This window comes from Zonotrichia albicollis, chromosome Z, assembly GCF_047830755.1.
Source record: "Zonotrichia albicollis isolate bZonAlb1 chromosome Z, bZonAlb1.hap1, whole genome shotgun sequence".
NCBI lineage: Eukaryota > Metazoa > Chordata > Aves > Passeriformes > Passerellidae > Zonotrichia > Zonotrichia albicollis.
The window spans coordinates 53,129,286-53,146,541 of record NC_133860.1 but is presented as its reverse complement, the minus strand read 5'-3'; the positions used below and the strand labels follow the sequence as shown (position 1 = coordinate 53,146,541).

The 17,256-nt window shown below is 40.0% G+C and overlaps 1 protein-coding gene across 1 annotated transcript in view; it reads left to right on the top strand.

Moving 5' to 3' along the window:
* The first annotated feature begins 11,360 nt into the window (after positions 1 to 11,360).
* The window catches only part of LOC102071789 (guanine nucleotide-binding protein G(q) subunit alpha), a 115,833-nt gene continuing 109,937 nt past the window's right edge, over positions 11,361 to 17,256 (top strand). Inside the window, exon 1 of the mRNA XM_005492403.4 lies at positions 11,361 to 11,916. Within this exon, the coding sequence (XP_005492460.1) occupies positions 11,781 to 11,916 (136 nt within the window). The 5' untranslated portion in view covers positions 11,361 to 11,780. The remainder of the gene's footprint in view (positions 11,917 to 17,256) is intronic.

The window sequence follows — 17,256 nt, the reverse complement described above, 5'->3', positions numbered from 1 at the left end:
CTCTGGGGCTGCCAGAATTAAGTAAGCCTTTTTGAATTCTTCACACATGAGTGACTGAATATTGCTCTGAGGATACTGGTGCAACACCTTGGAGATCAACAAAAGGCTGTGGCCTACTTTTCAAAACAGCTAGACAAGGTTAGTCAGGAGGGGCCTGGGTGTTTGAAAGGTGTGGCAGCTACTGTCATCCTGATACAAGAAGCCCACAAAGTCACCCTTGGGCAGCACAAATTCAAATATGTGTCCCACACAGTGATCACTGTACTGGAACAAAAGGGAGGACACTGCCTATCTCCTAGCAGAATGCTTAAGTATCACTCAGTGTTGCTGGAATGGGATGATGTTACTCTAAAAACAACATCTGTTGTAAATCCTGCAATGTTTTGTTATCTACATTAATTTACATCATGCCTGAGCATGACTGTTCACAGATAATAGAAGAGGCCTATTCCAGTAGACCAGACCTGAAGGACGTGCCTCTGGAGAATCCAGACTGGGAACTGCATACAGAATGGAAGAATTAAGAAGGATTTGGCTGACGTTTGGAAGCAGACTCAAATTTTACATAAAGCAACTTTCAGAAATAACACCTTAAATTTTGACTATATCTTCAGCACCCATACCTCATGGTTACCAAACTGGGCCTGGATAAAAGAATTGTTCATAATAGCTGTAGTTATAATTGACATCTGTATAATCACAATAACTAGTGGGATAGCCAGCTGTGTAAACTGGTGCTGTGGTTAAATACAGAGTAGAGACTAGACAATATAGTCTTGTTAGTCTATTAAAAAATCGCAGAAATAATGCTTTATTGATTTTTGCTATTTTTCTCTTATATATTCTCTATATTCTTTACACAAATATTTGTAGCTCCATAGTCTACTATTGTAACTTAACTTGAGTATTTTCCTAGGGAGAAGGACAAAACACATTCCAAGAGCCCAATGCTATCTTGGCTCTCCTTAGAAACCAAGACTGAGACCAACTCTTCAAGACATTTTTTACAGAGCTTAGGCCTCATCTGAGGGGGACGATTTAGAGGATACTAGAGCACAGGGGCATGACTTCACCAGGCGTGCATCTAATTGGGGATTCTTGCATTATGCAGGGTGTGCATCTTCAGCATTTTCCAGCTGATGAATTGGGTACCTAAGGATCCTTATATAAAGGATAACCCCTTTTGATCTCCCTGTGTCTGGCTCATATTTCTAGGACCAGAGAAAAAGGCATCAGTAGGTGCTAAATAGATACCAAAAAAATGGAGAGACAGAAGCAAAATAGATCCCAAATATTCACTACGGAAACAATGTCCTGAATGAAACAAGTCATATTTATTTAGTAACAAGGGAACTGATAACTCATGGTGACCTTTTACTAATAGTGGTGCATGTAAATTTGGAATGAGTTACACTCTTATGGGGAGTGTGGCTGATATATTCTCCAAACTGAGTTCTACTCCTTTCTATGTGGTCTGCATGAATAGATTTGATATAGCAGAGGGAAGAAAACATTCCTGTAGAGAGAAATTCTGTGGTTGAAATACCTGTATTAGCACACAGGGCTTTGCATATGAATTTTTCTTACAACTACTGTCCACTAGGACTGGAATCCCAATGGTCTGGACACTAAATAGAATTATAGAAAAAAGGATATATACTCTTAAACTGTTTATGCTTGTGGTCTATCCATATGCATGACAAAACAGATGTGATACTAAAGCATAAAAATATGCAACATGAACAAAGCAGTCAAATAAAAGGATGGAGACAAAATTGGAATGTAACAGATTAAACAAACAGTAGGAGCTACATTTTAGAACATAGAATTCTAGCAACAAATAATACTCTCAGCTCACTGCTAGAACTGGCTCTTCTCAGCATGGTCAGCTGTTTGAAATATTATATCCAATGTAAGCCTCCAAGTAGGACTTGATAAATCTTTTGTTAAGACCATGGAGCTGTTTTATTCAATTCATAAAGGAAAAGACAGAGCAAAAGTAATCATTAAAGTGAAAGAAGATTAATTGAGCATGTAAACAGCAGGAAAAAAGAATTAAAACTGCAGTTAAATTGAATGTCCCTTGATCACATAATCAGTTAGATTAATCAATAATCTGAGATTATCAAATCCAGCCTTTGACCAGACACCACCCTGTCAAGGAGATCACGGCACAAAGTGCCCCATCCAGTCTTCTCTTAAACACCTCTAGGGATAGATGACTCCATAGCCTCTCCAGACAGCTTGATCCAGTGCTTAACAGCTTTTTCTGTGAAGAAGTTCTTTCTGATGTCCAGCCTGAACCTCCCTGGTGCATGCTTCAGACTCTCCTCTCATCCTAATTGCCTGGGGTCGACCTCACTTGGCTACAGCTTCCTTTCAGATAGTTTTAGGAGCCGATAAGGTCACCCCGAGTCTCCTTTTCTCCAGGCTAAGCAACCCCAGATCCCTCAGATGCTCCTCAAATCACTTACCTCTAGACTCTTCACCAGCTTCATTGCCCTTTTCTAGACAATGTAGGGAACAGAAAAATGGTGAATGATCTGAGGGTAGAAACAAATGTCTTCATGAATCTTGGAGTGCTGTCTCTCTAATTAGACCATGAAGTGGCATCAAAAATCAATCACTTTGGTTTACTGGCTTATTTTCTCATGAACTATCACAAAGGAGCAATGTGATCCTTGAAAAGAGTGCAGGTAGATACTGTACTGGGATCCTTATGGAAAACATTAAACCTGAGGAGCTGGTGATCTTGCAAAGGCCACATTTCTCCTATTGGAACTTGCACTTGAGAATGCCATGTTATTAATACGATTTGTAAATTCCAGCATATATTTGGGAAAGGTATAGGGATCAAGGGATGGAATGCATTGATCCTTACTGGGAGACAGCTGTACACTGCAACTAACATGAGACGGCACAGGCAGCTGCCTGTGGGCAGCTCCTGCTCAGCACTGCCATGATACCTCCTGCATGGACTTGCCCTTAAACAGACCTGTTTTCTTGTAAGGAAATTATAGATGATATCAAATGACTGAAAGGATGAGTTTCTTTCCCCAGACAGGATCTGCTCTGTGCAGTGTGCCATGGGAAAATCCACTTGGGCACTGTTCAATGCTCCATGGAGTGCCTATCACCTGAGGAGATGTAAGATGTTGCTATCTCTACCCCTCTTCTCAGCCTGTCTTTTTGAAGTAACTTTATTAAGCCACTTGTTGTTGGGGTTTTTGGGCCTTTCTCACCAAAATTTAGCAAGACCCCTGCACCAGCTCATTTTCACCTCACCCCACACCTCCATGTGGAACAGATGGTATTTGGTGTTACCAGGCCAAAGAAATAGAGGTTAGTTCAACCACTTTCTGTAAATCATAATGGTAAAAAAGAAAGATTATTTCATTAGAAGAATTTTGAACTCCATAGGGAAAATCAAGGAGAAGTACCAATACATATATGATACACTAGAGAGAATTTTGACTTTTTTTTTGTTACAATGCTACCACCTTAATGTCACCTATAATGAGACTAGCAGATACTCTTTATGAGAATGGGTATAACAAAACTTGAAATAATCAGTACATTAATATTTTTCATTTGTTAAAATAATGAAACATAACTTCAAATAAAGCTCAGCCTTTGTGCAAAGACAGGATTTTTTTCTGGAAAAAATTAAATGTTATTTAACAAAGAAATACTAATAAACAGATAAAAAAAGCTTTGATCGTGAGCACTGATGATGAACTCATAAACTATACATTATAGACAAATCTGACCATTATGAGATTAAACACTTTCAGTGAAAAGTATGTTATGTCAATCAGTACATCGCTCAGAATTTTAGTTCTTAAAGTACTCTTTATAACTTGCAATGGTAATAATGTAAAAGAACTCAAAAATTAGATTTACAAGTAGTAATTTATTAAAAATTGCAGTGGGAATTCCCAAATCACTTATCTGAATAAATAACAGCTTTTTGAAAGCTTTCTGGAAAAGTAAATTAAATTACTAATTTGTATGAATATGCCAATATTTAATAAATTCTATGATCCACCAATTTCATGTAAAGGGAACTAGATTAAGTGTATGCATATACAAACACTAAATCATATCTTTGCACAGGAAACTTGGAAAACTATTGTATATGAAGGTATACATTGTCATGCACATTATGCTGTGAATGCCAAAAACCTTAAGAGTTCTAACAACTTGGGTTCTCTCCACTGTTAACAGAACATTATCAGAAAGTTAAAATAGTACTTCTGTGTTGTTGAATTTCTCTTCTATCTGACTGATATTTTACCCATCAAAACAAAATTCAGGTTTTCCATCTTTTTTGATGGAAAGAACAGTAGGGGGAGCTCAAAGCTTTTTTTCTTTTCTTGTAAATCTCAGACTTACGACTAGTTTCTTAGCAGAAGCAGGTATTAATGACAAAAGTTTTTCCTCACAAATAGAAGAGATTTGAATATCCTATATAATTCAAAATACATCTATTACTCTCAGTATTCAAACTAAAATTTAACCACTGATTTTTCTGAAAATTTCCTAGTCTCTTCAAAGTCTCAGTTCTGTTAAACACTCTTTATTTTGGAGTAAAAAAAAATGATCTTCTTTCAATCAAAACAAAACCAAAATTTCAGAGGATTTTTATTTAGATTCTATGTAAGGCAATGAAAACCCAAAATTCAAAATACAACCAGATTAGTAAGCAGTCCCATAGAAATACAGTACCCTGATAGCTTGCCTCACAATTATACCCACACCAGGGTAATGCATGTGTTTTATCCAAAGTGGTATTTAAACAATCTTAGAACTCTATCAAATTCTCTATATGTCCAAAACAGAATTTTCTAAGTGTTGAAAAGTCTCTCTTCTCTGTCTCTTAGGACAAAGGAAACAAATGTTATCCTTTTCCCTACTAATGAATTTCTGTAATTCCCTTAAATATTATTATAGATTCACCAATCTTCCTTAAAAGTATAAAGCACTATCTAAATTCCATGTTAACTGCAGGGGAATAATAACAGCAATCTACTATTAGCTCTACATCACAGGCACAAGAGTTATTTCTATTTCTGCCCAAATTCAAGTTCACAAGTCATCCCATACTGATTGAAGAAACATACTATCTGGCTATCTGAGGTTATAGGTATAACTGAATTTATGTAACTGTAATTATAGTTATACAACTCAACCCACATTTTTACTTCAGTATGTAACAGAGTGCTTTGATTCCTGCTCAATACTTCCTAAAGTATTAAATGGAAGCCAATTATTTTGCTGTCTTCCCACTCAATTTTCTCCATTACTTTAAATACTTCTGTGGAAATACTACTTCTGTCAAGTATTTGTGATGGCTTTATATAAGACTTAATGAGGATCATTTTTTCTAAGTACCACAAGCTTTTCTAATAGATTTTCATACAGAGAAAGAAAGATACTTCCCTTATTACTGTACTTCCACTTAGAGGAAAACACTGATTACCTGTTGTCTTAAGATCCTTCTCTGCATTCACTTTAAAACCATAAATACTTGAAACAATCTCATGATGGGTTTCTGCTATAATGTTTTTAAATTATATATATCAATAAAAATAATTTAATTGCTCATCTGAAAACACAATTGACTGGGTCATAATTTTTATCCTTATGTCACTTATCCCTCACGCATTTGCTTATGATTTTCATTAGAAAATCTGGTAGTAATGTGCAAAATATATTGATGCATCTATTAATATAAGACATGAATCATATATAAAATACAGAATTTATTCCTAAAGCATCTAAATTCTTGCATTTAATTTGTGTATAAATTGCATATTGAAAACATAATTTTATGAACTACTACTACTACATGCATGTGGATCATTATTTTCTGTTCATCTCCACTGGAAAAATAATTTTTCAGTTTATATACTAAAGTTTGGTACAAGATTGTGGGAAGTATTCAAGAATGCTTTGATTTCGGATTAGTCTTCCATTTTAAAATTATGGGCAATGAGATCCGTGGTCCTTCTAGTGACGTACTTTGGATTGCAAGAAAATAACCTCCTCTGACGCACTATTTGGATGATGGAAAGGTTTATAAATAATACTTTTCCATGAAATACCAAAAGAACTACCTCTGTCTGGGTGATGTGTAACTCTTGCCTCCCTGTCCTGTGACATAGTGAGAACTAAGATGGGAATGAGGGTGTATCAGTTTATGCTTTCTAATGGTTAGACTATTCTGAAGTTTTGGTTTTTTCCTTACAAACTGGAGGAGTCACACAATTACAATGTGAATGTTAAATATCTTAAAGGAAGCTCACGGTCTGACACTACTGTGTATGACAATGAAAAACAATTTCATTTTTTTTCAATGGTGCAATTCCATTGAAAATGATGGAGTTACTATGCTATGAAACTTATATAAAATCAGAATTAGGAAGTATATATATCCAAGAATAGACTGTAGGGTAAGAGTAAAAGCTAGAATAGAATGTTTGAGGTCTTAGATAAATAATCCAAACATACAATACCTTAACCTAGCAGAGCATGAGAAGCCCTACTGATGGCAAATGAACTAGACATTATACAAAGTCTCTCTAGGTTAATAAATAGGTGTGATTATATTTATGAATAACTTACTTTGGACTTTCACAAAAATAAAAAACCCATAAAGAATGAAAGCTGCCTTGTTAAAAATTCAATGACATGAAAGAAAAATGTGCTTGAATGTGACATAATAAATGCACATGAAAGGTATTTTGACAGAAGCAATAGTATTTCTATGATGCCAAAATATGAATTTATAATTTATGTCACGGAGGTGGAAGACTAGTATCCTCCATACTATATCCTGGGCTGAACACTTCATCACTGGCCTTGCTGAAACTTTTGAGAGGAGATTTTAACCCCTATAACTCTCAAATAATAAAAATACAAATAAGCCTGGATCCGTAATTGGCATCCATTTCATGGTAAAAGCAATACAATAGGACAAAAGTAATCAGAGAAACAGCTGGTGCCAATACTGAAGACTTAAGTATTAATTTTCGGTGAGTGGCCATATTGCAGTACTATCAGCTCATACTCCACCAATTTATTAATGTAATTTGTGTCATGTCAAGCGCGATGAGATTTTTTGCTTTGTTTTGGGTTTTTGGTTTTTTTCAAGGTTGAAATTTATGATCCTGTTCCACCAGACTTGTGCAGAACAATACAGGAACAACTGGCTCATGCAAGTGATCCAGCAGCTAATTCCCACAGAAGTGGTGGCCTGGATCACACTGTGCCTACTAGACGCTTCCCATGAGCAGGATTGAAGGGTCAACTGAAACTTTGTGAAAGACAATGCAAATCCTTAAACTAACAGCAAACTCTGGGAAAATACCCAGTCAAGCAACCAAGCAAGGAACCAACCAACAAACCCTAACGACCAAGAAAATTCCCACCAAACACAATATACCAGGATCAGTTCCGCACGCAGTTAAATCATGTGGCTGGCAGCCTGTCCTGCTGGAGCGGGCAAGGAGCGCTGCAGACAGGATGCTGGCTCCTGGTGCAGGTGCCTGCGGGTCGCTGCTCTGCACAACACCCCTCTTCTGCTGCCTGCCGGGGCAAAATAATATTAAGAGATGAGTCTGAAGAAAAAACGTATTTCGAAAAACACTTGAGCTTTTTCAGACAGGTCATCCATAAGAACCTTGACATACAAACAGGTAGAAGGAAGGAAGTTTCTAAAATTCCACATAAATCAGGTGAAAAAACAGGGGGTTAACTCTTCCCTAGTCCTTAGTCTATACCTTAGCACCTTGGTGGGCACCTTTTGCTTTGAAATAAGTAACATTGAGAAACATTCAGAAGATAATTTGTCAAAACTGCACACACTGGAACAAATGGATATCTGTTGAAGGAAATTGCAAAACCTGGATGTTATTCATTAAACAGCAGAGAACAGCTGATAATTTTTTGGGGTTTTTTCCCCCCTTTATAAAAACAACCAACCAGAAACCAACCAACCAACCAAAACAAAAGCCAAAAAAACCAACTCAACCCCCCCCCAGAAACCCAACCAAACAGAGGAAAAAAAAAACCACCAACAAAAGGAGAGCCCCAACCCAAACAAAAGCAGCAAACAAAAAGCTGATTAGGAAGGCATACTGGAAGGATAATTTGCTCAACTTAGACATACTGACAGCCTCTAAATTTACTGGAAACATTCACAAACAAGACTGGGATGTAATTCTGCATAGCACTGTACAAATGTCTTCTTAATGCACATTGGCAACCAAAAAGCACTCACAAGATATCCCATTGGTTAAGATGGGAGGCTTACTCATTATGAAAATCCTATGATGTTTCTATTCACAATCTTCTGTTTTACTGTCATGTGAGTACCAAGTTCAGATACCATTTGGAACCTGTCAAAACATCACAGAAAACCTTTCTTAGGCAGAAAAGACAGAGGAAAGTGACAATAAATATCTTTAGGCATATGGAACGAAGAAATTGAAAACTGGGATAGATTAGTGCAAAGAATGTGATGGACATGGTTAAACATAGTGATAGTTTCCAAATCTTTACTGTCTTATGAGTAAGAATACCTAAGACACAAGGTGTTTTATACCATGTTTTCTCCCTCTGTCAGTCTCACTTTTCATTTCCTGTGGCAGTAAGCAACATCAAAATGTCTCACAGGCAATGGGTTGCTATGACATGCACTGGAGACTAGTTGGATAGAGGAATATGAGATTAGTGCTATAGGGAGGCTTATCAGGAAGAATCTGTCTAGGATTAGGGAACAGTATGGATATCTATGGTATCTATGGATAATAATTATGTGCATAGGCAATAAAGATTTCTGTCATTTACTGATAGTTGTTATTAGGATAAAATATTTATAAAGGATGTTTCACATTTCAAAACAAAAGCCAACCATTATGGAATTGAGGTCTGGAAAGAAATTTCCTCATAGGTTTTATTATCATGTAATTATCCATAATGGGATTCTTCTGACTTCCACTAAGTCATGAAGCAAATGAGTAAAACAGTGTATAATGGCTATCTGCTGATGCCATACTCAGGACTAGATGGCTCATCCATTAAAAATCTGAAGTTATTTATTCTGTAAATATTTGAAATTCAGTTATGCCAATAGAAGTGGTACATGCAGATTATAGTTTTGGTTTGTAGGGTGTCTTGTCTCATTAAAAATGCAAAATTAAATTACAGTTCTGCATTTGAGGTATACACTGTGTTCATGCCTTTTATACTGAGCATATAAAAGTATAGTTAAAAAAGTTTAGTCCAGCTAAAACAGTTAAGAAAGTTTAGTCCAGCTTCTTCTACTGCAGACTATTACAGTTTTTATTAGAACAGTGTGCCCTCAGTTTTGGAGAGGATACTGATTCAGTTTACCTAAAGGTTGGAAACTCATTGACCTGTTCCTAACCTTTATTCAAGATGTGATTCCTGGAGATGATTGCTGTGGATTTGGGCACAATGTACAAAACATCCAGCAGGTATTTCTTGTGAGCTTTACCACACTCACTGTCACTCTTTTGGACTCTGGCATTTCTAAGAAAACCCTAGTATTTATCTCAAAAACTCTAACAATTATTTTCTTGAAGCAATCTCCCCCTCTTTATTGTTACTTGTTGTCTCTGTAATTCAGTGTTGGCACTTTAGAAATCTTAATTTCATGTAATATTAATACATCTGGGACCAGTACACAATACAGGTGAATACATAGATACAATTCTATACATACAGGTTTTAAAAGAGAGAATATTCTTTGAGTGAAATCTAATCTATTCTTAGTAGCTGAAACTACCCAATTTTTACTTAAAGTCATTGACTGTAATTAAAAAATAAAGATTCCAAGTTGTATCAAACATTTTATACACTATATATACCAGTACAGTATATATCTACATGAAAATGATGCATTTTTAAAATATGCAATTTTTTTTTCATGCTCTAAAAATTGATTGAATGTGTTATTTTCATGATTGGTTTATTATCTTTATTTTTAATTCCATCATCGTCTTACTCTTTATAGCAGACCTCACTTAAATAATTTTGTCGGTACATATGGAAGCTTTTGGGAAAGAGCATATGCTTTCCAAAACAGATGTCAGCAGGTGCTGGTGAGGTATCAGACATGGAACTAGAAGATAGAGAATGATGTGCCTTTCTACCCACTACCTAGGCTAGTACCAGATTTACAGCCGATTTGGCAGCATTCCTAGATACAGTAGCTTAAAATGGAGGTGGCCAAAGGAAGTGCAGGTGTGGGAATTCCGTGAGGCGTTTATGAATTCACAAAAACTAGAAGGTGCAGCAGTGCGTTCTGCTGGATTGTATGCGATCACCCTGAGGGCTACTGAAAGCTACATGGGGACAGCTTTCCAGGGACTGGGCCTGCGGCAGGGGCTGGGGCGTGGGGCGGATAGAACTCACCGCAGCCGAGTATCGGCCACACTGGTGGCGTTCCGTGGGGTGTCCCAGGCTTTGCTTTCCCAGCAAGGAGTCAGGGCTAAACCTTCCGGGTGCCTGACGGTGTGCGTCTATCCCGCTCTGCTTTCCCATTCCGGCCAAAGGTGGAAAAGGAATTTTCGGCTCCTTACTTCTTCCTTCCTTTCAGCCGGCCACATTTTCCGCCCGTCCCTGCCAACCTAACTCATCTGTCCTAGGATGGGAACCGAATAAAAATGTGTGCCCACAACTAAAAACAAAGGAAGCGAAAGCAAACAAGGCGTTAGGGAAGGCGCTGCCCGGCAAAACAAACCGGTGCAGGCACAGCTCCTCGCAGCCATTTGGAGTGAGAATCCGTTCAGTCTCTTCCCGCACCTCCTGCCCTCCTCCTCGGCCGCCGCAGGGCGGGCGGCGCGGCCCTGGGGGGCGGCACAGCACGGGCGGGGGCTCGGCTGCCCCGGCCGCTCGCCCCCACCGCGCAGCGGGGCGGAGAGAGAGCGGGAGCGGCGGCGGGAGACGGGCCGCCATATTCCTGCCGCACCACGCCCGCGGCGCCCAACCATTTAAAAGCCGGTCGAGCTCGACCCCGGCTAGTGCACTCGTTTCCCTTTTCGCAGCTCCGTCGGCAGCGCGGGCAGGGTCGAACCGAACGGAGCCGAACACCGCAGCTCTCTGATAGCGAGCTCCGCTTTCCCTCACCACCACCCCCGCCTCCTTCCTGGAAGGGCGAGCGGCCGAGGCGGCGGGAAGGAGGAGCGGCCGCGGGGAAGCTCTTCCTGCCGGGCAGCGGCGGTCTCGCCCACCCCGCAGGAGCTGGGCTCCCGCTCTGGGGGCGGAGAGCGGCGGGGAGATGTGTGCGTGTGCGGGGCGGGGGAGGGATTAGTGGGCATTAGCGCTTCCACGGGGGTGGGGTGGTCGCGTCGGGGGTGTCGGCGGCCGCCAGGGACACTCTGGGACCGCGTAGGCTGCGGGCGGCGGCGGGGGAAGGGAAGCAGCGGGACGAGGGGCGGCTCGGCTGGGTAGCGCTGCTGCTGCTGCCGCGGTGGATGTTTCCATGTTGTTCGGTGCATGATTTAGAGGAGAGGAGGAGTTGGCAGCGGCGGGTGTCAGCGGCAGGGAGCGGGGATCCGCGCCGCCAGCGGCCCTGCCTTTCTTCTTGCCCCTCTGTCATATCGAGGCTGCTCTGCCTGCGTGCTTGCCCTGCGGCGGCCCCCGGGCCCTCGGAGAGCGCCTGTGCCCCCCGGGGCCGGAGCGGCGGCGGGGTGCGTGTGTGCGTGCGGGTTTAGGGGGGGTGGGGGCTGTGTCTGAACCAGTTAGGAAGAATGACTCTGGAGTCCATCATGGCGTGCTGCCTGAGCGAGGAAGCCAAGGAAGCCCGGCGGATCAACGACGAGATCGAGCGGCAGCTGCGTCGGGACAAGCGGGACGCCCGCCGCGAGCTGAAGCTGCTGCTGCTGGGTGAGTGCGGGGCTTCCTCCTCCCGCCTCGGCCCGCTCGCTTCGGGCCGCTCGCCTCGGCCCGCCGCCGGCGCGCACACCCCCGGTACCGCCGGGCTCCAGCCCGGGCATCGCCGCCGGCGCGGTCCGTGCCGGGCGCAGGTACCCGGCGGCGGGGACGGGGCGGCAGCAGCAATGCCTGCGGTGCCTCTGGGCGCTCGTCGCCCCCGCCGCGGGGAGCCGCAGGCCGAGCCCCCGCCGCGGGGAATGGGGCGTGTGTGCCCGCCCGCGGGCATCGTCGGCGGGTGGGTTCGGTGTGGAACGGGAAGAGGCCTTCCAAAATGGAGAGGGAACGGATGGCGGGTGAGAGAGGGGGCTGCGGGACGAGGGGCAAATGTTGATGTGTGTGGGAGAGCGATGGTAGCGAAGCGGATTAAGGAAGGGATTCACAAGGGGAGCCGCTGTGCAGGTCGATGGTGGCGGGTGTGATATCTGCATTGTTCCATGGGCTTCGGGAAGGTTGTTAGCTTACTGGTTGAATTTTTTATTGTGATTTTTATTTCTTGAGGTAAAGTTGGATAAGGGGCTTGTGCTCAGCTTGCATACCGGTTTCTATAAAGAAAAGGGAGCCGCAAAGGCCCAGATGCACATGGCAAGCTGAGGGGTAACCTCTGAAGTGTGCTGAATGATTACAGGTTCTTTAGTACCGTTGGCTTCCACCCACTGGATGGTGGAAATAAAATCAGCTGCATCTTTTCTCCTTAATTAAAACAGGTTGCTATTTTAGACCTGCAAGTGTGTGGAGGTGGCATTTATCTAATAGAAATTTTGCTTATCTTAAAATAAGGCTTTTGAATTAAAATATGCCTGCCTGTGTCCAGTGTGATGCACTGTGTCGTGTAGCTCTCTGGTAATAGTTCCTGCCTGGACTCGTAGGCCTTTATGTGTTCTAGCACTACTGTCAGGTGTGTGGATGAGTGTGTTCCAAATGGATGTGGGATATTTACGGGGAAGATGTTTTTCTTGGGCTGCGTATATGGAAGTAGTGGTTGATACTGGGGAAGTAAACTGCCTATTCAGTGAGGTAAGGCAAGATGGAAGGAAAAGTTTTGATACGTTTTAGTGCTTCCATATGGAATATGCTGTTTCCTGAAGGTTATCTTCTGGATGTAGAGAAGGTTGGGATTTCTAACTGACCTGGAAGAGAAGTAGTGGACATGGATGCAGCACTCACAGTAATAAGGTTCTGTTGGATTTTGGCCTGATTTTGGTTTATGGCAGCACATGGTGTGATTTCCAAGACTCACAAAGAAGATTAAATAGGTTGCCCTTGCTTAATATTATGGATGTCTAAGTATGATTAATGATAGACACTTGCTTCAGGATAGGCAGTTTATGCATTTCACCTATTACTCAGGTCCAGATTTTTTCTGTATGTTCTTGATTTCTCTTATGGTAGTGCTAGAGGCTTCTCCCAAATTTTGAGAAATGTATGAAATCAATTGAATGAGACTAAATGTACTACCTAGAATATATTCCACTGAATATATTACCTAGAGAAGAAATGCAGAGATTCACTTCTGCAGTTAGGAACGCAGAACTTGAGCTGCTTTGCAAGGTCTTCCCACCACTAACATGAAGTATTGGTGTAGTTGGTGGTAGACTGGAGTCCAGTTACGGCATCACTTTGGACCAGGTGATGTGTGGTGACTTGCAGAAGAATGGGGGAGAAGCCACCCCATAGAAGGAACTGGGGAAAACTCTGTGGAGTTCCTGTATAAAAGACGTCTGCATTCATCATCCGTGCCTGCTAACAGTTCCAGCAGGCTTGTGAAAGTAGAGGCATGATATAGAGAGATCTGGAGGGATGAACTTCTGGGTGCATGTACTTAACAGCACATCCATATACCTGGGTAATAAAACTAGTACAGAAATTGTTACTGTGCACGCATTTTTTGTCTTTTGTTTTGTCAGCCTCTCTCATATGTTTGACTGAAAGGAGTATGTGTGCATTTGGATCAACACTTAATGATCTTGTCTTGTGAAATGCTGTGTGTAGTGAAGGACTCTTGGTGTCTTGGTATTTTGTAGACTCCAGTTTCAATTTCTGAAAGAAATTTAGGGAAACTTCTTTCATTAGTAGGTTTGTCTTAAGTACCTTAGAGCAGTTTTTTTTTAGTCACTTTCATTGCTTCTTGGCATAAGCAAATGCTCAGTTACTAAGTTTGTTGTTTGTTTAGGTCATTCACTTGGTTATGAGACAGATAAAACAGTTTTCAAATGAAAATATATTCATTAAAAATGGTGAGGCCGGTAGCAGGAAAACCATCTGAACATGTTTAAAGTTATCTGATTTTTTAAATACTGAATAGATGTTTACTGTCCCATTTCATCTCTTTCTCCCTCATTATTAGCAAGAAAATCACTAGTACAGCTTAACTCAAACATGTTCACTTATGCTTACATAAAATTTTCTTCCTTTTTTTTTTTTTTTTTTTTTTTTCCTGGAAGTGCCAATTTCTCAGTCCCACTCTCTCAACGGGTCTGAAAAATAAGTGTGTTAAGGTTTTTAAATACGGGATAAGGAATAACCTTTGGCTTTTGAAGAGAATATTAGTGCAGTTTAAGCTGAACCTTGTTAAGTGGCTATGCGTGTTCTTCAGACTAGTTGCAAGTGCAAAGTGAAAGAGGTATTATCAACCTCTAAAGGCGCAAACAAGTGTGTCTGTGCTAGGTTGTTTTATTATTACCCTTGCTTTAAAATTAGATGTACACACATAAAAATGCACATAGGTAGCAAACAAAGAAAAAATTAATCTTTTTGCTTCAGAGGAAAAGGATTTTTTTCCCTCCTTAACTTGTGAAAGACACAGTGCATTCTTGGTTTTCTCCTTCTTGCCTTCTTAGTTTCTCCAAATTGTTACTGTGTCACGCACACGGGCACACACACACTGCTTAATGTGCTCATGGCATCTTTTTACTTTTCATGAAATGAAAGAGCTCAAAGTCGGAAGTAATTTGTGTAAAACTCACTGTGTGCTAAGATTAATTTTAGGTTTTAGTTTAAAAAGAAACACTCTTTGATTAAACATTAAAATACCAATTTTACATACCTTTTTTGTACATCATTTGATTTTTTTTTTAGTGTAATAGAATAGGACAAAGTATTTTTTACAATTGTAATTGTGGAAAGCCAGAATCCGTAAATATGCACTGAAGCATGTTACATAGTAGTTTCAGCTAGCACAACTTGCCTGTAGTTTTTTGAGACACTTTGGAACAAATTCAGTCTTCCACTGAATTTGGTTTTAATCTGTATTTTAACTCTTCTGGATGTCATTATTGATGAACACTTTGTAAAATGCTGTGATTGTTCTCCAGAGCTTACAGTTGTGAATATCCATCTGTTGTTTGCTGTTATCTGTAAAAAACACATTGTTTTTATAATTAGGGGAGAAAATGAAGAGGTGTTCTAATGTTTTATATTTGCCTGTGCCAATGTGTTCTGCATGCTTTTATTTTAAGCATTTATGTATGTATTTATATTAAAGTAGTAAGAGCCATATACTTATGGATATATTTTTTGGTCATACTTCTGTATGTAATTTTTTCCTGCCATCCATGTAAATGGGACTCAGAAAGCAGCATTTGAGCCTACATGACAGGTTGTAGCCATAAACCATCAGTCCTAGATGTAGTCTGCCTGTAGACTGTATACATTAATATTGTACTCTATTTTCTCACTGAGAAATGCCTTGAGTATCTAAGAAAATAATGTAGGTGTTGTGCTAGCTGTGCCTGTGTGTCTGTAAACCCTGTCCAGATAAGCTACTGGAGATGTGTTGGACAGTTTTTTGCAGCATATTGGTTGGTGTAGTGTCATGTGCAAAGCATGTTTTTATAAGAGTTAGGTACTTCTTATATTGAAGATGGCAAATGTGTCAGTTAAGAAACTTGCCTTGTTGCAAGTGTCCTTCTATTCTCTGTGATGTAGCACGGAAACTAGATGGACGATAAGCCATTTAAATTGGCATCAACAGCAGTCAATCCTATGCTTAAAGATGCTTTTGAACATAAGGTGACTATATGTATTATTTCTTAAACCTGTGTCAGCCGAATTAGATGCTGAACACGCAGAACGTGGCCTGCTCATAGAGGCAGACTTTGTGTAGATACGTTTCAGAGGAAATGGATCGTTAATCCAACAATGGCACACTCGGGTTCCTATAACTTCTTCAGCTGGAGAAACAAGCTTCCTTATTTTTCTTGTAACTTGTATTTTTATCAGTCTGCCCTGCTCACACTGAACTCTTTCAAATAATTTTAGATCATTGACACAGTACATATTTACTACTGAAAAATGTACAAATAATTAACTTACCTCTTCATACATATTGTAACTAGATAGGTAAATATCTCTTGTTTAGCAGAAGCTTTTTCAAAGGAAATACAATTTCATTCTAGATGTTTAACACCTTGATGTATTCTCATATACACACACATGTCCATATATAAGAACATTTTTTTGTGGGGTAGGAAAACAGAAATCACCATTTGGATATCAGTGGGATAATGTGAAGAACATGTATTTTAGAAAATATTTTAGAAAATATTTTAGAAAATATTTTAGAAAATATTTTAGAAAATATTTTAGAAAATATTTTAGAACATTTATTTTTGGTGTGCCACAAAAGGATACCTTGTGTGCAGCCATTAAAGAGGGTTTGTTGCTCTTTTGTTTTTACTACTCAATAAGTGATCTACACCCACCAAAGTTAATAGGAACTAGTGGAGGGTCTGAAGAGTTAAAGAATTTAGACTAATTTAGAGAATTAAGACTAATTAAAGAATTTAGACTAATTTATTTATATTAATATTTATTTATAGAGCCAAGTGGCCCCTAATTAGTATGTTACACTGGCAAACAATGTTGAATAAATGTAGGATGAAAAAATACATGCTGAGCAGAGAAATCATTGGAGAATGGGCATTTGAGTGTGTGCTGCAAAATGAAGAAATTATAATTCTCCTCATTTAGTTGCTTCAGATTAATTTTGTTGTTGTACGGTAACAGCAATTTCATAGAAGAAAGCACTACCTTGCAATCTCTGAAAAACGAATCACAGAGAGATGTGAAATAAAGTAAGATAGATGTCTGATTATTGGTGATTAGCTTTGTTGCAGGAATAGAATGCCGTCAGCACAATATCTTTTTCTATGAACTTCCTTAAGCTGAATGGTAGAAGACTGAAGAAAATACGTTCTTGTACACAAATGCTGTGTATGAACAGCTGTTACTGATGAAATTATGGAAGTTTTTCAATATTCATCTTTTATTTACTGTAATTATCACACCTGACAA